Raw genomic sequence first — 19,638 nt, forward strand, 5'->3', positions numbered from 1 at the left:
TTTAACCACCATGATTTATATTCCCAACGACACCGGTAAACAATAAGCATTCGATGAAAGAATAACTTTTTCGTAACAATTAAGCCAGTATTTACATCACAAGGTTGCAAACTTTTTACAGTTCACAAGAGCATTGTCAGCGCATAAAATAGCTTGCCTGATGCTCTGGGCTACCGCCATATGAAACATGAAGAATAAGCGCATAAAATTTCGTTTGTTTAAACTAGCATACGGCAATTGCCTCCGCAATCCAAGGTTTGCTGATTTGGCGACGGCAATGTTTTTGCCGCCGTAGATGGAAGCTAATTTCGAGGGCTGCAGTACACACGCTGATTGGCATCGCAGTTGCCAGTTTCGAGGTTTTCCCGCAGAACTAATCTTATTTGATAATCTTATTTAGGAGTTGCGAGACACACTACCTAGATAGCAAAACAAAAATTACATTGTTTCAACGTTTGCAGACCGTAAATCAATAAGAAAACGGTTGTCTGTTGGTTGGTATCACTTCGTTTGCATGACTGTCAATGAGAGCAAAAAAAAAATCTTGTGGGTGGATGTCACGTTGTTAATCGCAGGGGGATTCTTTCAGTGTGAAATTGCCCATGCCGACATCATCAGCCAACACTCCTGTACAGATGCAAGTAAGCAATACTCTACGACTCTATGTTCCTGTCATAAACTTGCGCCATGTTGTAATTACCAGTAGCGGCTTCTGTTATTTCATAAACATGTGTTCTTAGTCAAATATGTGGCAATCAATGTTATTTGTGAACCATAAACATTACAAATATTTTATTACGTCACAAGTCACGATAATCAATTCATCAGCAACCGATCAAGTCCATGAACCAAGTTTAAGTGAAAAACTTTTATTGATAATGATTTTAAACAGATGGTTTCTCAATTACAATCCCCAAAAAAATTAATTTAACTAAATTTTTCTTTCAACTATTTTTAAATTGTTTTTAGATGTAGTAATATTTAACGATTTATCTTCGTCACTCGCCCAATCACTTGCTGTGTTGTAGATTTCAATTGCTTTTGTGTAGGCTGCTTTAGCGTCAAAATGTTGGTTGGTATTGTCAAGCGCAACTCCCATACAATTGTGGCAACGTCCAAATACCTGATACCGATTTGCTTCAACGTCGAATGCTGTTCTCATTAATGTGATCGCGGATTCGTTCTTTGTAATTGCTTTGTACCAATCAGCTGCTTTGAGGCAGCAGAAACCAAAGCTAAACAAAAACCAACTAATTTGTTTACTTTTAACTTTTAGATCAATGTTATTTATATTTTGCATCAAGTTTAAAATTTCTTCCATAAATGAATATTGTTGTTTAATTTGTTCTTCTTTGTTTTGTTTCGATAATTCTTCGGATATTTGCGTCATCAACCAACCAACATTTTGGAGTTTATTTAACCTGCTTTCACCGTCGTTATGATTCTTAACAAATTGAAATCTACAACGAACCAATGAGATTGCGCAATCGCATTCTTTTACATTCACAAATTTCAAAACTAATTTCTTAATATTCTCATCATAAACGTCACGTGATTGATCGGTCAAGCGTGACGATTGATTTGCATCAACAATGGACGCAATCGAAACACAAACAACTTCTGCTTCTGGAATCTTTTTCAAACTCAAGAAGCATTCCGCTTGGTCGATGCTTGGTTGTAACTTGTCCCATCCTTCGACATGGTCGATGATTATTTGCAGGGTTTCCACAGCTTTTTGAAAATTGCTTTGTTGCTGATAAGTTGCTGCTGAATCTGTCAAAGAATGAAATTTTAAAAACGATCAAAGATGAGATTTGTGCACTGGAATGGAAATAAACTTTGTGATAATTTTTGAACTTTTAGTTACTTGGATTAATAAATCTTAAATGTGGTTTTAATTGATTAACCACTGCATGGATGTTACAGATTCAACGGAAGTGTATTTGGATCTTAAGTAACGCTTGGATTTTCTGCCAGGTGGCGTGGCGTAAATGTGGCGTAAATGTAAAATGGTGGTGTAAATGTATTCAGTCAACTCTTCTGCGCATCATTGTGGTCGATATTTAAAACCGTGTTACCCTTCCACTCTTTTGTTGAAGTTTCCCAAAGCTGTTTCGGGAGCCATTTATTTTAGTCTGTCTGATATTGAATAGCAAGTTGAGAAAACAGATAAATGTTGCCAAAGCTCAATATTCAATCAATAGCTTAAATTCCCCAAGGCCGTATTTACCACTCCCCACACTCTTGAATAAATGGCACTCACATTCAATTGGTTGAGCATTTTCCAGCTATTTGACATAGAAAAATGTAAAAATACTGCTACAAATGCTTGATGGTTAATATTGTAGTTTATATGATATCAATGGAGTTTTGTATTGTCAGCCATCATTTGGCATGATCATTCCAAATTAAAACCAATCAATCAATGCGATTTATTAAAATTTATAAAATAAATAAATAATTTTATACCCTCTCGTTTTATTTGAAAATGTCATTATTTTATGAAAATCTTATTAGGAGACTTGCATTATAAAAAAAGGTTCATAACGCCAACCTTTTTAGATCTATCTTGTTTTGTTAAACTTTTACCATTCTTTCCAGCATCTTATTTTTCTACGACAAACACTGTGCCATTTTTCTTTTTCCTGTTTTTAATTCTTGTATTCCAAAAATGTTGCGCTTTGATGACAGACCTTTTTGTTGGTTTTAGAAAGTTAGTTGGTTAAGAAAAGACCAAGCCCAAAGTCCCCTGAAAACTTCTTTGTTGTTGTTGACAGAGTCGTGTTAAAACCTGCCAAAAAAGTAATTGACTGTTTGTTGAAGGAGCTTCTCTATCGCGTGAACCTCTGAGGCCGAAGGCTATTGCTTGAATCACGCCAGATTAACAATGTTCCCGACGCAACTTTCCAAAAAGGTATCATAAAAAATTCTCTACTTCGAAATTTGACCAATCAGAGTCGCGCTGATCAGCAGGGTAGACACATTAACACTTTAACATTTATTACTTTGAACTTTGTTTGGTAATTAAAGAAGAAAAAAGAGCTATAGCAGTGGTGGGAATCAAACCCACGTCAATGAAATGAATACCATCGCCCTCACCTTCTGCGCTAAGTCAGCCGATGGCAAACCAATGACTTAATTTAGTTAGGATTTACGTTTTTTCTTTGTTCTTTCAAAGTTTTAACATAGGGGATTTTTTTATAGTACCTTTTGGAAAGCTGCTTCCCTGACTACACTGGAAGGCTATTAGAGAGCAACCTGTCTTTGGTTTCATCATTTAAGACGCACAGACTTTCCACTCCTTTAGGTGGCTTGAAGATGGTACAGTCATTGATGATGTGGCCTTCGGTCTGTTCCTTGGTACCACATTCACAGGAGGAGGAAGAGGCCATTCTCCATTGGTGCACGGTTGAGCGGAAAAGCCGGACGCTCGTGCGAACAGGGTTAAGGCGCACCCACCCATGCCTGTCTTTGTATACATTAGTGTCAGGCAGGTGGAGCAGGTGTCGTCGTCGGGATGACCGCATGGAGTCTGGTGACACTTGACTTCCATTTAAAATTCCATGTATGATCGGATCCGCCCAATCAGCTGCAGAGATGTATTTTTCATCTGCTTCGTTGATGTCTTGATTTCAGTCGAACAGGTTGCTCGTTGGAAGGAGCAGAGACGTTAGAGTGAAAAAGATTGTTGGGCTCCAATGCTTGTCGACCGAGAGACAGAGTGGCCACTTCATGATGAAAGTCAACAGGTTGGATGCCAGCAAAAGTGGGAAGATTGTCCAACGGTGTGGGACGCAGGCATTCCGTCACTGTGCGCAGGGTGCTGTTTATGGCAGTGCCGATGTTATGGCAGTGAGCATACAGTTTCCAAATTCCCAGTTTTGAAAGAGTTCGTGGAAAAATGTCAAAAGTTTATCTCAATCCCGGTATAACGTCAAAAAGAGCTTGTTAAGAAAAGTGGGCTATTATAGGGGAGAGTGGGGTTAGTTGGAAGGCGGGGTTAGTTGAAAAATGATCATTTTTTTAACTCTCCATAACTTTTTTAAATATTTACTGCAAACATGTGAAGTAGTTTATAAAAACACACAATCCATGTTAGTTTCGATTTGTTGAGTCAAGGTATGTTTGTTTGGTGCACGGTCGTTTGGTCGACAGACATTTGGTCGACAGGACGTTTGGTCGACAGGACGTTTGGTCGACAGGACGTTAGGTCGACAGAACGATTCATTTTTGGGTTAGGGTTAGGGTTAGAGTCAGGGTTAGATTAGGGTTATGGTTAGTTAACCAACCCTAACCCTAAAATAAATCGTTCTGTCGACCTAACGTCCTGTCGACCAAACGTCCTGTCGACCAAACGTCTGTCGACCAAACGTCCTGTCGACCAAATGACCGGGTACCGTTTGTTTGGCTGACAATTTTGTGTTTTCTTACTTTCGAAGTAAATTTTTTAGCGTATTTAAAAACATCTCATGCGTCGATATCGTTAAAGATAGGAAGAATTTTTTTGGTGTGTGTCAGCTGTAGGTGTTCTACAACACTAAGAAATAAACAAATTTTAGTTTAATGCACCATGCTTGAATATTTTAGGAAAATAGTTTGTCATATGCTAAGGGGGCTAGTTGGAAAATAGTGGGTGGGGTTAGTTGGAAAATGTTTTAATAACAGCATAACTATGTAGTATGATACGAGTATATCGTCGTGGTATGATAATAAGTAGTATAAGTTCCAATGTACTTGTTTTAAGCAGGCATATATACATTGTAAAATTTTAATTTAAATAACTTGGAAAGTGCTATATATGCGGCATCACAAGTTTTAACAATGCGTTTATTAAAAAAATGTTTTTCCGATGATTAGATGTAGAATTCATTGCATTTTAATTTTAAGACAAGTAAACATATTTGCTTACAACCCCATGTAAATGTTTGTTTGTTGAAAAAAGAGTATCCAGTTCATTAGTAGGCATTAAATTGACGTTTTTCAACTAACCCCAGGCATGGGGTTAGTTGAAAAATCAATTGTATGTTTGTTTATTTTAAATTTTCATTAAAAGCTGAATTGATTCAATACTTATTTTTGGTTGTATGATAGAGGACATCATAGATGATAATTTAAGCCGCTTCAAGTTGTCAGGTTATGCACCAATTGTTTTAAATTTCACTTTAAAAAAAAAAACTTTCCGACTAGCCCCACTCTCCCCTACATTGGCTATACGATTGGAATGTCCGTTTTCATGTCAAGAGATTTCATTTGTTTTCAAGTTCATAAACATTATGAGATATACAATATCCTCAACCGTTGCGTAATCCGAATATGTTTTTCACCAGCACCGGTTCGTGCACCATTTAGAAAGTAAGGACAACTACATTCCAACCACGTAGCAGGGCCTCTGAGAGAAATTTTTACTAAGGGTACGAAGAGACATTCCGGGCCCCCCTCTCACTCCGGGCCCCCTTTGTCTTTGGCAAAACGCCTGATAACTACTTAGGCGCATTACACACCATACAACATTTTACTGTAGAATTGGTCATCTGTGCGCAATAATAGCATCAGGCTGCAATAAAACTATTATTTAGTGTTTTGCTCTGTGCATAGGCTATCATGTGAACTGTCCATCGCCAATTTGTGCATCTGCATTAAATTTGTGTTAGTTGTTGATGGTGCTATTAAGAGGTGTCGCTTGTACAGCTTTAATGTAAAATTTCCGAATTCATTTATTTATTTCTCTTAGATGTAGCCTATAATTATTCCTAACGAGGACACTATGTTGTGTCGAAAACGTTGGATTTAGTAGTTTTTTCTTGTTTTTTTGTAGGCTATGTGTTTAACCGTATTAAGACTGGGCTCTCAAGGGATTCCCTGAGTTGGGGGGAGGCATAATGTGCCCACGGTTTTGAGCGTTTATTACGCTTTTGATATGCATACTGTCAGTTAGATATTTTACCAAGTGAAAGAAAATTTATCTGACTTTCCAAAAAATTCAAACGTGTCTTCGAATCATTTGTATATCTATAGCTATAATAGATTTATTAGACAGTCATCAATTCGCAAAAGTTAGATATAAATTATAATAAAGAAACAAGGCTTGCTCTGCTTGAGATAATAACGTCACTGTGATCCCGCGTCACACTTTGCGTTCTGTCTCTCACGCTAACAACCGTAACGGCTCATCAACTTCTGAGAATCTATTTGTTTTGTAATTATCCAGCCGGCAAAAGTGCGACATTATTATATCGACTCAACGTTTGACCACAGTGCTTAGACGTGAAAATTGTTTATATGACTTCAGTTTGTTTGGAAAGATGCGAAGATCGGAAACAAGCGTTGCTAGAGATATAGGCAGATTTGGCTACAAGCCGCAAAAATATATATTCTTACACAGCTAACAATTCCACTCTTATTGCCAAGCTGGAAATAATTCACATCGATTGAGCGTAAAATGGGCGATTTTCTAGCTGAAAAGCAACGGTGAATGTAAATAACCGTCAATAAACGCGGATTCAATGCAGTTAATTATAATTTAGTCCATTGACATTCCATGTTCCAATTTTGTATGGTTTAGTGAAGCGTAGAGTGGTAGTTTCACTGCAAGCCGTTTCAGCAATTAGGGGTCCAAAAGGCTTTGCCCTGTTCGCGTCATTAGTACTTGAGTTCATTTGACCTTCTCTTTGCTCTTTTCCAGTAGCTTGATTGGTACCCTCCAGCCTGGAGGTTCCACTTTCTGGTACCATTTTGTCTCCACTTTTTCGTTTTGTCATCATAGAGTATTTTGGCAAAAGTTCTGGGGTAGGTTGCCAGGTCTTTCCCAGCGGAGGAAGAGGAAGGGGGCGCCCAAAAACAAGATTGTAAATGACACAATTGTAAATGACAGTGGTATGGGAGTGCATGAATTGAAGGAGGCTGCGTGGGATCGAGAGATGTGGAGAAAGATGACGTATAGAGTGACCGAGAGTCGTAAACGACTGAACGGATGATGATGATGATGATGATGAATTATAATTACATTATAAAATATCGTCATGTGATTAAGTGTTTCTCATTACAATACGCGTATTGTGCAGTAAATAGCGTTTCTGCTTCAATAATATTTTAGTGAGGACTCGCATGTAAAAGTTATTTTGTTTGTATTTACTGGACTACCTTGTTGTAAATAAGTATTAGCACATTTGATTATGCATGATGACGGCTGAAATAGTAGGCTATGCGTGTAGCCTACATCTTGTATGCAAGGCTAGAGTTATGGCGTGCTGTGCTTTATTTACTATTTTGTTGATTTGCAACGTTGAATGGGCACAGTTTCGAAAATCGAAGTAATTTCAAAGCAAACATTTCTATCTTTGGTGTTTTACAACTACAAATATCATTCGTAGAACTGAATGATGGGTTAATAAATTATGCCATTATCGTTAACTTATTGCCTGATTAATGTAAACAACAGGATGTAAGAACAATTAAGTAGAAGAGCTGTCGAAATATGTCAACCAACCTACAGAGAAAAATTAACCATTTGTACGTCGACTCAACGTCTTTAGTTGTTGAATCCACGTAAAAATGGCCGATTTGTCAGTGAAGAACAAGCACATGGAAATGGTTTTATTTCTGTTTGTTTCAATCGCAGCAACGTTTTTACGTCGTTTGACGTTGGATCTGCGTAACAATGGTGGGATTTGAAAACAGGAAAACACGATCAAATGCAAGTGAAATGAGAAGACGTTGATTCTATTCAATACCGTATTACAGCGAGCGAGTTATATCCATTGAACATCTGCGTTACATCAAAATCATTGAACAAAACCACGGTTTGTCTTGTATGTTTGCAAGTGGCATGATACAAGCTAATAGAGTCGGTTTACGATGATGCGTAGCGCCGCCCGTGGCTGTAACATTTATCTTTTGAAACACAACAATAAGCGCTGTCCACTTGTGCAGTCATTGGAGGCAGGCAGCCAATTTTACGATAAATCAAACTCGTCTAACGTTGCTTCGATGTAAGAATCCTATACAATAGTATAGGCGATCTTGTGCAAGCATTCTCTCATCGCAAACTTGTCGATTATTAAATCGATTCAACAGCTGATGATATTGAATCGTTGAAAACATGGCACTTTCTGCCATCAGGCTTGCATGAGCTTAGAGATGTATCATTCATAGCATTATATACCATTCCCCAATTAGTAAAGTGATGCATTTGACTTGTATTATACAACTTATGTAGTTCGATATTCCTTCATATACATATGCGAATTCATTTTCAAAATACATTCCATCAACACATTGTTGTTTTTTTCTGTCGATTCTGCTTCATTTCGTCAATTTCACATTAGAGGGACATCTAAAGACTAAAAACTGATGAAGGCAAAGCAACCAAACTTTGAAGTAGGTTATTCCAAGAAGAATATATCCGTTGCGTAAAATAAATGGTTTTGTTTCAGTCACAGACAGAAGTAACTGTATGCAATTTATGCCAGACGCAAATCATCACGCAGTGTCTTCTTCACAACTAATCAAATTACACGCGCGATAAGCTCATTAGGCGACTAGGTTTGGCGGCTTGGCGCCTTTGGTTACAGCAGCACATTGCTGTTTCAGCTTTGATTTATTATGATCATGGTTGAACCGATGTAAAATGACGTAACTCCTGGATATATATAGAATGCGAAAAGTCTGTAATTCTATATTTTTGCACTACGTTTTTGTTTTGCATCTGTTTCTGCAGAAACGTGGTAAATAAACAATTCCTGATTTCGCTAATTGGATTGTTCTAAACATCGGCAAACCGTTGCAATTTATACCCAGCTCGAAAACTCGGTAAGTTTGACATTAGTTCTACGTTGCTAGACGTTGAATCAACATAAATATGACCATTATAGGACAGATTGTACGAGCTGTGTATCAGCGTGTAAACTGAGTAACAGCGTGATTTGTTTCGTTTTTCACTCTGAAACGCATATACAGTATATTGGTAATGGAGCCTTCTTATTTGAAGCAACATTGTAATAATGTAATAGTGGCGCATTTTTTTTTGAAGCCTCAAAGACGTTCACCCTCAGCCGTAACAGCTACGGTACACAACCCATTCAGCAACGCTAGTCCTTTTTACATTGATTCAACGTCTGCAAACGATGATTCAATGTAAAAAGGACCAGTTTTGCTCGCTTGGAAGCCATGCATAAGGATAAGCTGGTTTACACTAGCGCGCAAGAACAACCAGCAAAATTAATTTAGTCGAGTGTTGTGATGCCAAATAAAAGATTTCACAATAAACGATCGATGATCTGTCACTCTGTTTATAAAAGAAACCAACCAAGCGCAATCTGCTCTCACTCCAGGAGCAAATCAATGAAATATTTCAAGGTACATGCATGGCCACCTGGAGATGTGGCCTGATTTGTCACATTTTGCAGATTTTAATTACAGCTACTGCTAGTGCTTGACTGACATTTTTTGAGATGTTTTTACTTTTTGCGGTTTCCTAATGACAAAAAACTTTTTTGTTGCCTTGGGGAAGCAATAGCAAATGAGAAAAAGTAAGTTGAAAAACGCAAAATCAGACTGTTATTGAAAATTAACAGTCTGACTAAAATTTACAAAATCAAATTTTCTTTGTTTTTCAACATGTGAGGATGTTCAAACCTATTGTGTCATCTGGGGAAAAGAATAAAGAAAGCGTAAAAATCTAATTAAAAAAAAAATTGTTTAAACGTTCGCCCAAAGTTAGAAAAACCTGGAAATTTCTGCAAAATGTGACAAATCAGGCCATATCTTTAGGTGGCCATGGTACATGCTGAAAACAGTAGAATATCTCTCAAACCGAATAAGGTATAGCCAAGAAACTTTGAATACATTTAGCCAAGTAATATTTAGGAAAAGTCAAGAAATTTCAGCTTATTAGCACATATGCCCATTAAAATACAATCGTTTGAAATTGGGGTGGGCACATTATGCCCAACCCCAGTCTTAATACGGTTAATAAAAATATTAAATCCGCTAACGTTACTGAGTGGTATAGCCTATGTATCTGGTACAACAAGACAGTCAATCTCTCTATACCAAGGCTCAAACATAACATCTTGTTAAAACATAATCAAATTAATCATCTGACCACAGCCTACTAAAATACGGCCAAATATGTTGTTATTTGGGAGAATTTCTAAGAGTCTTAATTGTTACAATCACAGCCATGACAAACCTGCCATTTTCACACATACAGAAGTATGTAAAATAAGCAATATTTGAATTTAGACATATTTTTGGCTTGTTTTTCTGGAGATTAGATATGTATGTTTAGCACAATTTATGCAATAAAAATGTAAAATGTGTAAGACTTTCCAACTGCATTCTGGAGGTAGTCTCATCATACAGTCGTTAGGATTTTTATATAGCAGGATCTTTCGTCAAAAGACATATGTTACTTGCAAAATTAAATTTGGCGAAAAACAAAACAAACGAAAATTTAAATTGGCACATCAAATGAACAGCTTACAACATACAATCGACAAAAAATTCTTGATATTTTAAATGGAACATGCAATTGCACCAAACGATACTATACCTTCGCAGGGTGCAGTTGAAAAGTCTTACATATTACATTATTATTGTGTAAACTGTGCTCAACCTACACACCTAATCTCCGGTTAAACAAGCCAAACATATGTCTAGGTGCAAATGGTGCTTATTTTACTTACTTCTGGAAATGGGAAGATGACAGGTTTGTCACAGCTATGATTGTAACAATTCAGACTCTTAGAAATTAATTCAAATAGCAACATATTTGGCCATGTTCTAGTAGGTCATGATCTGAACAATAACCTTTCTTCATTAACTTTTGCATTCACCACATGCCTAGCAGAGGTGAACGAAGTCCCTTTTTTTTACTCCGGCTCCACTCCTGCTCCGAAAGTATTTTCTACGGCTCTAACTCCGAATTCATTTTGAAGTGAAATAAACGTGAAACTACTTTTTTCAAGTAATTTTTTAAAAACACAAAAAGCCCACCCGGGCCTTTTTAAAAAAGCCCTGGTTTTTCTGAATCCTGCTTTTACTACCCTATGCCCTTCCCCCAACTAAACAGGAGAATAATCAACTTTTAAGCTATCATTTAATTTATGGTGCTATCAACAGTACATTTTTGCACGTAAAGCATTAGATAACCACTTTGGGCCCCTAATTTGCGGGCAATGCACTCAATTATTTTTCCGGGCCCTTTTACTACATTACGGGCCCCCCAGAACTAAAGAATAACAAGTTTTATGCTTGAATTTACTTGTTTAGGATGGTTTTAAACCAACATTTTTGCGCGTAAAGTACAAAATCACAATTTTGGGCCCCCCAACAATCACAGGCCTGGGCCCTCAAGGGTACTTCGTACCCTCCGTACCGCCCTCTCGTAGGCCCTGCCACGTAGCATTCCATAACAAGTGTTCATGTTGCTTACCTCGTAATTGTTTGGTGGTTGCAAGAGTGAAAACTTCTTTCTTTACAGTCTTCGAAATAACTTTCATCTAAAAATAAAATTTTAATTCAATTTGGAAACTTTATGTCTCAAAATTAAACGAAGTCCCAAACATGAGTTGAAAGATTGATTCGATTCGATTTAATTCACATATTGCAGCGTCTCCCATACTATGAATGCCAGTGCCATTGCAAGGGTAGCAACTCCATATGAAGATAGACGAACAACCTTTATAGGCTATTCTGATTTGTTTAAAATTATTTTTTTAACGTTTTGTTATTATTTTAAAATTCTTTTTACTTTCTGTTTCGTTTTGGTCACAAATTTTGTTTGGTTTAGACCAGGGGTGCCCAAAGTTTTGTAACCACGGGCCGCATTGCGCTATTTGCAACTCTTGGCGAACCGCATTAAATTTTTCACTCATTCTTGTCCTTGAAATTCGGTCTAAGATTTAAGATTGTATGTGTTGGGTAACCAATCACGAAACGTGTTTGCTTATACAGACAAAACTAACCCGCTTAACTGACTCACGTTTAATTTCGAACTATTTTTCATTGATCTCGAATACAAACAAATTTTCCCCACTTAATCGGACTACTAACCCAGATAGCCACTTTATCTGGTCCAGATCTGGTAAAGATCTGGACCAGACAAATTGGTTGTTTAGGAAGCTATCCCGTTTAAACGGACCATCATCCGACCAGAAAGAAGTTTTATGGTCGACATTTTTAGGCTTTTGTAAGTCAAGAGTTGCTGTTGGCATTCTGTTATGTTCTCGCAAAGTGATTAGTGACAAGATTACCAGATAGTTTTTATATTTCCAGCCCAATTGCAACTGAAAGGCAGTCCAAAAGTAGCCTATTCCATTTACAAGTTGAAACAATCCCAAAGCTAGCTTACAACATGAAAGTTTGCGCAAACTAAAGGCAAAAAAGACGTTTTCGCCAGAATGGCTTATTTTGTGAAACTCAGTTTGAAATGAAATAGAAATCAAAATGAAAACCAAATCAGCCACCACACATTACGTGACTGCTAAAATTTTCCGACTGGCAAAAGTTTTTAAATTTACTTTGGTCTACCTGTGTTTTACTTTTTTTGTGCGGATAGGCATCACAGAGAAACACGTAATGAAGTTCAAGGCTTACTATACGGAGGAATGACCGCAAAATGAAGACGTTATAAATAACACGCAAAAATAGTGAAATCTTTCTCCCGGTTTAATCGGACCAGGTTAGATTTGTCTGGTTTAAGCAGTTTGACTGGACTGTATGTGCAATGTGCATTGTGCAAGTCCAACCGCCTAACAAATGATATTTATGATTATTGCGCAATAAAATGATTACCCACCAAAAGTCAAGCACGTAGGCTTGTTTGAGTTATTCTGACTTGTTAGTCTTGCAGGTTAAAAACTACTTAGGCTACAAGTTTTGAACTTATGCCGCTTCAATACAAAAAAATTCAAAACGTCCTGGAAATATGTTCACGATTAGCAAGTTTCTTTCATCATATGATATCGGCTCACTTAAGTAGATTATCTTATGCTATACCAGTCGGGGGGCAGATATTGTTCTCGCGGGGCGTACTTTGGGCACCCCTGGTTTAGACTAAAACATTGTCATTATCATTGCTACTTTGAAATGTTTTGACACTTACTTTTCCCAATCTCTCAATGACGTTTTCTAAAACAATGTTTCGGGACATTCCCTCCACTCCGTTGCCAGGCAACGCAATGGGTCTTCTACAAGTTGGACATCTGCAATGATAAAAAGGAAATTTGAGTTTTGTGTTTTGAAATGTTAGATCTATTTGCATTTACCACAAGCTGCATAATGACACATGATGATGATTTGAAAGCTATACGAAAACCCATTAAACCTCTTTTGCATTGCTATGGGAACTAAAATACAAAAATTTATCAGCAATTTTCTATTTACCTTTTATCTTGATTGCTCTGACAGAATCTAGTTAGACATCCGTTGCAGAAATTATGTCCACACGCCAAAATACGAATGGGCCTCTGCAAAGTTTCGATGCATATCGGACATTGGATTTCATCTGTGAGGTTTTCAGCCATTTTACGTTATTCTTGCAAAATATTATGTTATCGTTTGCTTAAATCTCTGAAAAACAATGAAACTAATTTTCACAAAATATCATATTATCATTCTATTCACTTCTTTTCACAACGTTATGAGTGTTAGCGAGTGTTGTTGAGTTATTGCATCCACTAGTGATACAAAAAACGTTTCTTTCCTTTTTGTGATTTGGATTTTTCACTTTTTCAATGACGCATTTGTTCTTGATAGAACTACAACTGCTGACGTCAATGTTACTTTTTGTAATTGCAGTTTGACTCTAACCATGGTCATCTTTATTGCATTGATCTCTTGAGGCAATAATTACTCTACTTATGACATCATAGTTATGTCAGGTATGCAGTTAAGAAGGAATGTTTATTTCTCGTTTCTTGACGTTCTCGCTGCGTTGTACAATGCCACTTTCCAGGAAGCAAGTCTGTATTTATACATTGATTTAACGTCCTCCAACGGAAAATGCTGAAAACAGTATAGCCTAATACAGATTTTTCTAACCCTTTTGCTTTCGTTTGCTTTCCCGACTGTTCAAGGATAAATTAAACCATATTAGATACTTTCAGATAGGACTGTTGGCGTTTATTATGTAATTTGCTCTTTCTTTTATGAGTTTATTTAGTTGCCACGTTTTTGGCTTACGTGACGAAACCAAAACTGATGTATACATAAATTGTCTAGCTAGTGCATCAGTCCAGGGTCACAGTTGGTCCGAAGGCCAGGGTTTGCACATGCCTGGCTTAGTATATCACTCCAATCAGTAGTCTAGTCGGTCCATTCGGTGATCTACCCTTATCCCATGGTGTTCTGATTGGTAGAGATACATTCTCATTACGTCATCACATATAGCTTATGATGCTGCTTAGCTTGCGATGATAAATAGTGAAAACTTCAATGGAATCCAGGAAAAGAAGCCTACAAAACTGACATAGCAAACATACTGTATTGTCTACCACATCACTCCGATCCGTAGTCTACCCTTTACCTATACGACATTTTCCACTCAAACACAGTTGAACTTATACTCCCAAGCGAACGACGAAGAAAGAACTTTATCATTTGGTTTGTTGTTGTAAATAATCTTTATTGCTTTTGTGAAAGTGTCCCATCATGGAAATATGGAGGAATTTATGGTCAACTGATGTAAGTTTTGTGAAATAATTTCATCTGATGTTCAATTTTGTTCATCAAACAAACTTGTCCGAACAATGTCCAACGATTTATTGAATCAATGTTTGCAGAAATGCTCTTTAAAGTTTAAACGTTAAATAGTTTTCTTTCAAAGTTGAATGAAATAACCACTTATCCCAGTGCAAGTACCATGGTTGCTTTGTTAATTATTAATTACCAGCGTGGCTTATTTGATATAGCAACATGTTGGATTCCTCTCTTATGTTGCTGAGCCTCTACAAGTATGCGAAAACTACCGCAGGAATAACCAATCAAGGCTTTGTCAATCTGAGGATAAACATTTAAAACCAACCAACCAACCATGCTATAACAAAGCGTATTGCTCTGTGAACAAAGAAAAAAAAATGATTTTGTTTAGCTTTCATGCAAGGGAATGATAATTTCACTTTGAATTTTAGCCCCAACTTTCCACCACAACTTCATGTTGCAAAATAGCCGCAAACAGTTTTTCTCGTCTCACTTTATCATAAAACCCGTTAAAAGCGTGCAGATAGTTTATATTAAATCAGTGGTTCCCAACCGGGGTGCCGCGGCACCCTGGGGTGCCAATTGCAATGCTCAAGGGTGCCGCGAGATATTGAGATATTGCAATACTGTGGCCCAATCTTTATTTTAACTTTAACCCTTTAAGTGCGGAATTCATTTATTTATTTTAACTCTAATCCGCAGTAAGCCTTTGTTTTCTCGCCCAGGAAAAACAGCGTAAAAAAGATTTTGACTCGTTGCTGTTCTTTCCAAAAAAACGTCCACCCCGATGGCTCAGTGGTTACGCGCCTGGCTCAAGATCACGCGGCGCTGGTTCGACTCTCGGGGTGTGCGCTTGAGCAACGCATTTTTAGGACTGCTCTAGATTCAGCGGCACATAATGGATGAAATAATTCCCCGGCAACAACACTTCAACAATCGGAAAACTTCACTCTGCCAATCTCGGTAACCGGCCCTGCGAGAGCCTCCACAAGTATGCGAAACTACCAGGAATAACCTATCAAGGCTTTGTCAGTCCGAAGATAAAGATGCAACACCAACGCATCATTATTGCCAGGTTTCATGATTTTATTTTGCATTTCACGGCGCACAAAGTCAAATTGCAGTGATGGATTTTATCGAATTGTGTGAACCAGCGCGATTATAAAATTGCACGATTGTTTGCGAAACATTATAAAATTGGAAACTTATGTTGGATAAAAATTTGACGAGGTCTGGATAAAAATTCAAAATGAATATCCTTGCGTTAGAAAGAAAGCTATTGTGCTTTTGCTGCAGTTTCCACATCATACCTATGTGAGAGTGGATTTTCCGTATTAACGAACATTAAAACTAAAAAACGAGAACGACTGCTTATAGTCGAGGAAGAAATGCGGGTGGCTTTATCGAATGTGCCCCCAGATGTTAACCCTTTGAAGGTTGGAAGGGGGGCTGCCAATTCAACTTTTTTGCATCAACAGTTGTATCTCTAAAACCACTGAGGCTGCGACTACGAGATTTTTGACTTTTCCTAACTTTTATTCACCTTTATTGAGCTGAAATTTTGAGCGAATAAAGGTTATAAATTGAGAGATATAAGGCATTTCTCAGCACATCCTCTGAAATATTTCAGTCTATTGTTCAAAATTTTTCCACCAGCTGGATGAAAGTAATTAATTTGGCCCATGTCTCGTTAATCAAATGATTCAATTTGAAATTATGTAAAAAAAAATTAATCACAACATTGCAATGCATGTTCTTCATTACTCTACCAAAAAATACTAAATAATCCAAACGTCATAAATAAGTCACCTCAACATTTCAACGTATATCAGCAGTTCTAAAATTCACATAGCTTTAATTTTCAGATATGCTCCGCGTGAATAATTTTACAAAGTGAATCCCAAATTTTGAAACCGTGCCTTAAAAAATAACAGAGATATTACTCCTAAAGCATAAGAAGAATCGACAGCCCCCCCCCCCAAACTGAGCAAGACTCCAGGAGCCCAACCTTCTAAGGGCTAAGGGACTTTGTGCAAGAAGTCAAGCTCAAATTTCACAATGACTTTTGAATAAATACATTTATTTACGCGCGCTATACTGTACAACTCATTCTGTGTTATTTCATATAGTTATTTGAAATACAGAAACTTCATAAAATTGATCCAGTTTTGCCATGGTGCCGCAAACTATTTATCTCTTTGATAGGGTGCCGCAAGGTCAAAAAGGTTGGGAACCACTGTATTAAATAAACCAAGAGTAGCCTACAACACAAATTGATAAATTAAAGTTTATTAATGTACCGTATGTAACGTCATAAGTAGCCTACATATCATTCTTAGTAAAGTAAAGCATTGAAAATTCTTCTTTGATTAGAGCCACTGGTGAAGCCATGCCAAGTTCCACGATACTTAGGCAACAAGTATATGGTGAGAAATTGGATTGTTACGCAAGCAAAGGTGGGTATCCGGTACTTCAAATGTAGTGCGATACCCGCTACCAATCGATAAAAGTAACGCCCTTACCCGTTACAGCTACTCGAGCTAAAATAGCCCGACCTGCGGCTACTTTTCTTGCTGCTTTTGTCTTAAACTGACACAGGAAGCATTTTTGTGACGTCAAAATGACCTTGAAAACAAATGATATTATTTGTTTACATTTTACACAGCCATTTCTATGTCTAGAAAACACTTTCTCGCTTGATGAAACTTACTGTTACCATGGCCACCTAAAGATACGGCCTGATTTGTCACATTTTGCAGAAATTTCCAGGTTTTTCTAACTTTGGGCGAACGTTTAAATAAATTTTTCTAAAAATTAGATTTTTACGCTTTCTTTATTTTTTTCCCCAGATCACACAATAGGTTTTAACATCCTCACATGTTGAAAAACAAAGAAAATTTGATTTCGAAGATTTTAGTCAGACTGTTAATTTTCAATAACAGTCTGATTTTGCGTTTTTTAACTTACTTTTTCTCATTTGCTGCTGCTTCCCCAAGGCAACAAAAAAGTTTTATGTCATTAGAAAACCGCAAAAAGTAAAAACATCTCAAAAAATGTCAGTCAAACACTAGCAGTAGCTGTAATCAAAATCTGCAAAATGTGACAAATCAGGCCGCATCTCCAGATGGCCATGCTGTTACGCATCTTTCAAAAACACGACCACTTCAAAATAATGCGAGTCATTTAAAAACAAAACAAAAACACGAAGCATTTCATAATGCGAGTCATTGAGTCCTTCTCGATTTGGCTTCAGCACGTTCTTTTAATGGAGAAAAGTCTTTCCACCGCAGCACTGAAAGGAATGGTGCATGATGTTATTTTATTGAACACATGTTTTAAATTAGCACTCTGAAACATCAAGGAACAATTGACTTTTCTTCAGTAGGGGAAGGTCTTGACCTTTGAACCACTTTTTAGATTTTTTGCCTTAACTTTTTTTTTGCTGAAGATAGAACGCTCCAATTTTTAAAGGATTTAACATAACTATTGGAGCAGATCATAAGCAAGTTTCAGATCAATACCTTTAATAGCGTAATAGTTATAAACATTTTCCTGAAAGTTGCCAAAGTGGCTCAAGGGTCATGCTGGTAATGACCCATGAACCACTCTAAATGACCCATAAGCCACTGCAATCAAATCAACCAATTTTGTTTGATTTCTGTGGAAATGTACTTTAGACGCAAAAAAACACAAGCATGCAAAAAGTAGCCTACAGTAGGCTACAAAGGTACTATTAATGGGCCAACTGAACAATCACCCCCCCCCCCAGCGAAATCCGTACTTTTTTTTGCCCCTCCTAGCATAGCTCAAAATAAGGGTAAGGGAGGAAAATAGTTTGGCTGAGCACAAGTGGGAGAAATATTTCCGCAGACCATTTTCCCTCTCTCACCCCATTTGGGGCTTTGCTAGGAAGGACGGAAAATCTACAGCTTTTGATGGTAGGGGAGATTCTTCATTTGATTTTGATTAATAAAACACATTAGACGCTGCTAAAGAAATTGTCCTCAGTTTATACATTTAACACAAAACCTATTCAATGTTGTAGCAGGTTCAATCCTGGGTTCAATCCACAGAGAAATGCTGTTTAGAGAAAATCAAGTTCATGCGATGGCACCAACACACCAAAACATTTACCTTCATGGTCATGACTTGTTTGGCGTCACTCTTGTCGATATCAACGTGGCTTGATTTTTTCCGCAATAGTCGAATGATTTCTGGCTTGATTTTGTTATGCATTGTTTCAAAACAAATCTTCAAAACACGAGTCATTTTTTTCACTTTAAATTGAAAAGTAGCGGGTAGCCGGAGTACGAATGAAAGAAATGTAGCGCCGTTCCGCTACAGCTAAATTGAAAAAAGCAGCGCTGCTACTGAAGCCGCTGCTCCAACAAAAATATAGCGGCGCTACCGCTACTTCTACGAAGAAAGTAGCGCCTTAACCCATTAAAAGCCGCTACAAGTACCCATTGCTCTTTTTAGGAAATATTTCAGCCACAAAGTTGTATTGTCATAACTTTTTAATTAATTTAAAAAAATTTGATGATTTTTGCTTTTTTGATACATTTTTTTGTTTGCCTTTTAAAAGGACACCGGCCACATGGTCAAATATAAATCTCGCGATACCTTAACATAAGCAGGTGTTTGTTTCGGTAGAAATTTGTCAGATCTTTCTTGAAGGGCGTTTCAAAGTTATTATATGAACATATTATATTCACGGTAACCATCGGCGCAGCTAGTGGGAGGGTGCCCCCCCCCCCAGTAGGCAGTCTCCCCCTTGGTCGGAAGCTTGTGGCGGCAGAATATTTTTAAACGTAAACGAACAGCCATAGTAAAAATCTTTTTTGAAATGGATTTGGCTCGAATTCTATTTTCTTGTTCCTACTTCACGCGTTCAGGGATGCAAAATCATGGTCCGCCGCAGGCGGCACAAACCATAGC

At 37.4% G+C, this 19,638-nt stretch overlaps 1 protein-coding gene across 1 annotated transcript; it reads right to left on the reverse strand.

Moving 5' to 3' along the window:
- Nucleotides 1-816: 816 nt before the first annotated feature.
- Nucleotides 817-13,564, reverse strand: LOC145785960 (uncharacterized). The gene is made up of 4 exons (XM_082597653.1): nt 13,387-13,564; nt 13,106-13,205; nt 11,435-11,501; nt 817-1,773 (listed from the first exon to the last, which is right to left on the reverse strand). Exons 1-4 carry the CDS (start codon nt 13,524-13,526, stop codon nt 932-934), a joined length of 1,149 nt encoding a protein of 382 aa, XP_082453779.1. The 5' UTR covers nt 13,527-13,564; the 3' UTR covers nt 817-931.
- Nucleotides 13,565-19,638: the final 6,074 nt, after the last annotated feature.

Source organism: Aplidium turbinatum, chromosome 16 (assembly GCF_918807975.1).
Source record: "Aplidium turbinatum chromosome 16, kaAplTurb1.1, whole genome shotgun sequence".
NCBI lineage: Eukaryota > Metazoa > Chordata > Ascidiacea > Aplousobranchia > Polyclinidae > Aplidium > Aplidium turbinatum.